A 7,199-nucleotide genomic window follows, 5' to 3' on the forward strand; every position below is an offset into this window, starting at 1 on the left:
AAGAAAATACCTAATTAAAAAAAGAAATGGGTGTACAGCTGAAAATTTACTGAAATAATGATCAAATCGTAAACAAGAGCAAACTTTACAGCATGTAAATTATATCTAAGTAAAGCTATGGTAATTTTTATTTGGGGTTGGAAATGTAGCTTGGAGGTGGGGAGGTTACTAGACATGTTCAAGGCCCAGGATACAATCTCGAGCACTGAAAAAAAAAGTATCCTTAGCATTTTTCCCATGTAGCAGTGGCATTAGTTTAATATTGTGTGTTGCGAGAACTTCCTCTCCTTTCCTATCTCTTCACATACTAGAGACTGAACCCAAGAGTTCTGAACTACACCGCAGACGTCTTTTTACCAGTCAGTCCTCTTGTCAGACTTCCTCGTGGCTGGCAATGCAGTCGCGTGGCGCAGCGTCTGACACTGGTAATAATACCAACTCGGCTGACAAACACTTTGGAACAAGTTGCCAGGACTGTGGTGGAGGCGGTGTCTGGAGGGAAAGCCACGCCCCGGGGCGTGACCACGTGGATCGTCATACCCACCAGTCAGAAGGCCGCGAGGGGCGGGAGCGTGGCGAGTCCTGGTTTCGTCACTACCACCGGAAGCGGGTTTTTTTTTTGGGGGGGGAGGGTGTCTTGATTTCGTCTCTTAGGCTGGAAGTTGTTTCTGTGAAGGGAAGGCACACAAAATTTTAAGTCCACTTTCTGACGGATACCTCAGTTCTGTCCGGAGATCCATACCAACCCCAATTTGAAAGTGGCTACCGGCTGCAGAGGGCAGCCCCTCTTCCGGAACGAAGACCTCGCGGACAGTTTGTTTCCGGGGGGGTTGCCCGAGACTGGTGCCCTGTTGCGCCCCGCCCCTTGCACAGCCACGTCCTACCGGAGCCGCAGCGTTGGGCCGGAACGGGTGAGGGTTTTAGGGGCTATTACTGAGGAGGGTCGGCACCTTGTGGCAGAGGACCGTGGAGGGACTGCTGGGGCAACCCTGACCGCGCCCATAGAGGCGTACAGGGACAGGGCGGATGCAGAGTCCGGTGAGGGTCGGGTCGCGCAGACTTTGGGTCAGCTTTTCGTTTTACTCCGTGGGGCTGGAAGTCTGCCACGCAGCTGGGGTGTCAGTAAATGCCGAGGCTGCTTCTGCACCCACGGGATGCGGTCGGCCCTGAGAGCTGCCTGTTTGGGTCAACGTGTTTGAAGTCTGCTCCTTTTGCTGTGGATGACGAACGTGACATGGTGGCAAGTCGTACAGTGCGTGGGGGACTTAGGTTGTTTTGGTTCTGGTGCTCAGAGGTGTTTGACGGTGCTGCTGAACACGGTCAGTGGAGTCAGTGACCAGAGAGAGCTAGGCGAACAGCTTACCACCTTTCCACGGGCGCTTACTGAATGTTTATCGAAAGAGAGGCCCTGTTTGTAAAAGGTCCCAGGATACAGTAGTGTTGTGGTCTCTGTTTTCATCACTTTATGGTGGAGGTATACTGACAACTCAAAACAGTTGAGAGGATTAGGTTTGTGCGGCCTTCGGGAGAGTTTACCTTTTAGTCAAGGCAGGCTTCCATGACAAGAATCGTCTGTGCAAAATTATTGAGAGGAATGTTTCAAGAAAAGTGAACAAGAAGCGTAGAGACCCTATGGAGGGTCAGTTGTACTTCCAGATGCATAATATAGCCAGATAATGAAAAAAGACAGCATGTGAGGGGTACAGACATAAGTAGGAACCCCATTAGAGTGGTCTCCAGTCTAGGCTAAGAGGCTTGTATTTTATTGTCAATAGGACACTGTAAACCATTTACAGATGCCTCCAGACTTTTGCTTTTATAGTCCTTTAATGACTCAGATACAGTGTACCTTGAATGGAAAGAAAAGGAAAAGGCTGGATAGGGTGGCACATGTCTGTAATACCAGCTCTTGGGAAGTCAAGACAGCCAACTTGAGGCCCAGGCTGCATAGCAAGAGTCTGACTAAAAATCCAGAAGCAGATCGGGAAGACGTCTCAGTGGTTAAATGTTATAGTGTCTGATAAGCTGAGTTCCCTGGGAGCCCTGTGGTGGAAGGAAAGAATGCACTCTTCAGTTGTCCTCTGCCCTCCACACACCTGTGCGTATGAACACAGAGACAAATCTGGAAAATCTTGTTTCTTTCCTATTTCTTATTTACAAAAAAAAAAAAAGGAAACAGAAGAAATGAAAGTTGCTCAGATTTAATAATAGCTGGTTTTTGGCCAATTGCTTTAAGTAGTGTTATTTTCTCGAGTGAGACTATAACTGCAATTTGGCTTTAACCATTAATTTTGAACAGCTATCGAAAGGAGAATTAATTACACTTGTTTAGCGGAGTTCCTATATCTTATTGTAGTCAATCCTAGCAAAATTTCTGTATTTATTTTCTCTGTGTTTTTATTGATGAGGAAGTAAGCTAAGAGTGGCTCAGAAATCTACCTAACAAGGTCTTACAGTCAAATGGAAAAACAGGATTTGAAGCAAATGTGTTTAACTCAAAACCTTTCAACTTATGTCCTTGCTGTACCCGAGGTGCTGGCCTTTGGTTTTTACTTATATAGAATGCTGCTTGCTGTTGTTCACTAGTGCAGCATCAACCAGACATCTTCAGGAAGTCCTGTTTTATCGTTGCCTGTGCTTTGTCCTGTCTAGTCGATGATAACCTCAGTAATGTGGTAGCTGTTGTTTGTGGATCGTGTTTGCAGACTACTGGGAAAGCTGGGAGCCTGTTGCACCTGAGATGGGCTCTCGATGCGAAATCTGGGCGAACTGCTAAAGTTAGGTATATCTTGGGATTTCCTCAGTGATAGCTTTGCTTTGCCATCTAGAAATGGGAGGGCAAACGGTTAAAAAATGAAACTGTAAAGTGGGTGAAGTGGTACATGACTATAAGGCTAGCATTCAGAAGGTGGGAGCAGGAAAGTCTCCATGAGTTGGAGACTTTTATATATTGAGCCTTTGTCTTAAAAAAAAAAAGAAAAAAGAATCCCAAACCCCAAACAAACAGATTGAGATGGCGAAGTCACTAAAGTGCTTGCTGTACAAGCGTGAGACTTGATTTTGATCATTCACCAAAGCTCATGTAGTAAAGCGAGGCGTGGTAGTGTACACTTGTAACTCCAACACTGGGGAGATGGAAACACTCAGATCTCTGGGGCTTACTTGCCAGCCAGCCTATTCCTAGTGATGAATTCCTGGTCAGTGAGAGATACTGTCTCGAAAAACAAGATGAATGGCACCTAAAGATGTGCAAATACATATGCACAAACAGCCAAATTGACCAAACAAAAGAAAAAGATAACAATAATGAAAATGTTCTCTTTGCTTAAAAAAAAAAACCACAAGTGTGGTGTGTATTACCAAAAACAGGGTGTGTGTGAGTGTGTTTGTGTGTGTGTGTGTCTCCACACCCCCACTCCAGCTGTTTGATCTTCCTTGGTGTCTAGAGATTTGCCCTTGTCAGCAGTCTGAGGTAATGAGACCCTGTATGGCTGAATCATGCCTACCCAAATTTAAAGAAGACCGAGGTTAGACAGTAAATGCCAGTCTACTGCCCTTCAGGGAGGACTGCTGTCAGAAGCCTAACTCCTCACACAGTCCAGAAATTTCATCAGTAGATCCACTTCAGGAGGAGCTAGCTGATTGTGAACAGGAGCCATCTGGGTAAATTAACCAGAGTCAGTTGTAGTTGAGGAGTCCTCTGTTCTGGAGGGCTGTACCATTCCATCCATCTCTGAAAGGAGAAAGGACTGCTTAGGAATCAGATGTCTTGCTCAGCACAAACTCAGAGTAAGGGGAATTAAGAGGTGAATATATGGTGGTCTCTAGCTTCTAACAACCTGATGCGTTTGTCATCAAATTTAAATCAGTGGAACTTGAGTATTCTTGGCTAACGTTTGTCTTATAACAGTCTAAGTTATGGGCATTGCCACTGCCTCTAAGGCACATTATCCCTGGGACTCTTTGCCTGCACACCTTTTGTGTTTATCCTATACTAGACCTGGATGTCATTGGCTAAGTTCATAGGCTAAGCTGACTTTATTACTGGCGAGTTCATTCATTCATAGGTAATCATCAGTCACAGAGGACAGATGGAGTCAGAGGCCGTGTGTCTGCAGTGACAGGTGTCAGTGTGCTAGCCCTCCTAAAGAGTCAGCATCACACCTTGCTAGTGAGCAAGGCTTCTCAGGCTTCTTACCTGTAATTTCTCAGTGTCTTTTTTTTTTTTTTTTTTTTTTTTTTGAGTCAGGGTCTCAACTTTGTAGCCTAGGCTTGCTTGTAACTCACTGTGTAGAGGATATGGGCTTCAAATCCTGAGATCCACCTGACTCTGCCTCCTGAGTGCTAGAATTAAAAGCATGTGCCTCTGCACCCAGCTTCAGCATGACTTATAAGCTCAGGATGTGGGTTATTTTGCCATGAAACATGTTAAACATAGAACAGAAATAATAATGTGGAGCTTATTCTGAAAAATAACATAGATAATAATATTCCTACAGTGTGCTTGGAAGGTTATATTTAAGTCTGACCATTTGATAAGGAGATAAGTTAGCAATACCATCAGCACACTTCAGTGTTAATAACTAATTGTCAGACTCATGGTGAAGTTATATTTTCTTAAACTTAATCCACCATAGTGATTACTGGTCTTGCTAATAGGGAAAGGTGGATGGTTACCTGCTGTGATGTGCCTTCTCTGCCCACTTTCTAAGTTAGTTGCCTTTCTGTGTGTCCTTGAATCTCCCTTCAGGATCCCCATTTAGCATACTATTACCTCATCCTTTAGCAATCACCTCTTTAAATTTCATTCCTCTAGTTCCAAGTTGCAGAGCATGCAGTATGAGCTTTGGCCTTGGGCATGGTCATTCCAGGTGTTTTATGAGCATCTAGGCCTGTCTAGTTCATGAGCTGCTGACCACAAATGGTTATTTACATTCAAGTTAAACTTAAATAAAATGTAAAGTTCAGTTCCTCAGCTGCCACATGAACAACTACAACAGATTACAAGAACTTTTTAAAAACCTTGGAGCATCATTTGTGGTAGAACTTCGTATAGCTGGCACCAGAAGAGACTGAGCCTTAGGAAAGGGCTAAAGTGTTGCTGGTTTGATATTTTACCCTCAAAGCCTAGGATGTTGTAGGTTCTCAGGGATTGTTTGTGGGACAGAAATCTGTATTTGTTTTCTGTACAAATTGGGAGCCTTGTAACTGTTACTTAAAATCTAGCAAATTGTTTCACAGAGCATTTTTCTCTTTGTCCTCTCAGGAATCATGGTATTGCTTGGTTTGACTTCAAGCCATTTATGAGACATTAAACCTGAAAATGGAAAACAGAGTAAGATTCTCCTTAGAAGCTCCGAGCTGTTGCTAATGGCAAAAAGCAAACTTAATCCAGAGTTACTTGTAGCTCCTCAGAGTCTTCTTAGTCTGGGCTGCCCTGACCATGGATACAGCATCAGCCAAACAGGATGGCCTCTGGGAGAACAAGTCCAGCAGTGATGCTTCATCTTGCCCTGAAGCCTCACTGGAGATTGTGGGCTCTCTGGCCCGGCTGCCTGACCAACAGGATACAGCTCAGGGTAAGTCATCAGGTCATTCTTGGATCTAGCACTGCACTCTGAAGAAGAGGAGGTCAGCTAGTGTTTTGGAGGGGGACATGAACTTTTCATTAGTAATCTTACAGATATTTTCATTGGTGCTAATTTTTAGATAAAGCACAGTCTGTAGTCAACAGAATAGGAGATGTGCCATGGCCAGAAGCAGAACTGCTTCCGGAAGGCTTCTATTGGATTTCCTCTGGTGAATTATTGTTAGTGCTTGGAATTCTACCTTTTTGGTTGATTGGTTGTCAAACTTTGAATAATTGGGACTGATTGATTAGTGGCCTAGGATTCCTGAGTCATGTTTCTCTGTTGTTTGTGTACCAGTAATAACGCAGGTGATTGCAATATCCCATGCAGTTGGGAGCTAGCAATGCAATATGAACTTTAAAAAGATAATTATCTACTGGTTCTCTAGCAGAAATTGCCTTGTAGGTCTTATAAAATGATGTTCAAGTAGTTAACTTGCAGGTACTGGTTTTCATGCCTGAAACAGTGGGTTCTTGCACAGAACAACATCTTAATCAGCCACTTGGAAAATTTATGTTACCTCTCATGGGTAGTTGTGGGGGTTACAAGAAGTAATATGTGTAACCACTTAGATCTACCATTCAGTGAGATTCATAGAACCTATGCATTGGGTTTTGGTGAGGGTTTAAAGAAGTGATGTATATAACATGTAAAAAGAGCTGGAATGTAGCTCAGTGGCAGGTATGAAGCCCTAAGTTCAGTCCCTGCTACCTAGTGATCATCTAGTAAGAATATGTAGCCATCTTTGTCTTCTGTTTGTCATGATGTTTATGTTTACGCTTGTGTTTAGAAACAAAGTCGTCATACATGTTGAATCTCATTGCTTTTAGATTCAAGTGTAGTATGCTGCTCATAACTCGTTTTGTTTATCAACCTGTGCATCAGAAGGTGGCATTAACCACTTGTAACTTGTATCTGAAGTACAGAATCACTGCACCCTTTAGTAAAGGGATTGTGTGGGACCACAATCCCTGCACCTTTTAGTAAATAGAGACCTTGGGTAAAGTTGATGGGGTGGGATTATGTCATACAGCAAAATGTCTTGAAGATTTCTGTGCTCTACTCTCTACTTGTAGCTTTCATTTTCAAGGATGAATATCAATGACTAATAGGAATTTGTATTGTAAAGAACAACCCCGTTTTTACTTGGCCTGAGCAAAAATAGGGAATTTCCTGCGTGCCTTCTGGATATATCTTGGTGCCCATTGATATTGGTGCCTATGAGATCTTAGGCCACTGAGCCTGGGAATACCTCAGGATGGACCCTCCCTCCATCCTTACTGATAACTTGTTTACCCACCAGGAGAAGGCAAAAGAAAGTCTAAATCTGACTCAATTTTGAGAACTTTTTCTTTATCTTTTTGAGGAAGAACTGTGTTTTAGTTTTTTGCACACTAATGACAGTATGTAAGGCTGGGTTTGGGCCATGAGCACAGTCCTTATGGGTAAACTTGGGTTTTAGAGGTAGGGTCTCTTGGAACCCTGACTTTTCTCAAACCTGCTATATAGTTAAGAATGATCATGAGGGCTGGTGAGATGGCTCAGTGGGTAAGAGCATCCGACTGCTCT

The 7,199-nt window shown here is 43.5% G+C and overlaps 1 protein-coding gene across 2 annotated transcripts in view; it reads left to right on the forward strand.

The window, feature by feature from the left end:
* The first annotated feature begins 655 nt into the window (after positions 1–655).
* The window catches only part of Golga3 (golgin A3), a 42,875-nt gene continuing 36,331 nt past the window's right edge, over positions 656–7,199 (forward strand). For both annotated transcript variants that reach the window (XM_021186742.2, XM_021186743.2), the window contains exons 1-2: positions 656–911; positions 5,267–5,579. In XM_021186742.2, coding sequence (XP_021042401.1) covers positions 5,444–5,579 — 136 coding nt within the window. In that variant the 5' untranslated portion in view covers positions 656–911; positions 5,267–5,443. The remainder of the gene's footprint in view (positions 912–5,266; positions 5,580–7,199) is intronic.

This window comes from Mus pahari, chromosome 23, assembly GCF_900095145.1.
Source record: "Mus pahari chromosome 23, PAHARI_EIJ_v1.1, whole genome shotgun sequence".
NCBI classification, from domain to species: Eukaryota; Metazoa; Chordata; class Mammalia; order Rodentia; family Muridae; genus Mus; species Mus pahari.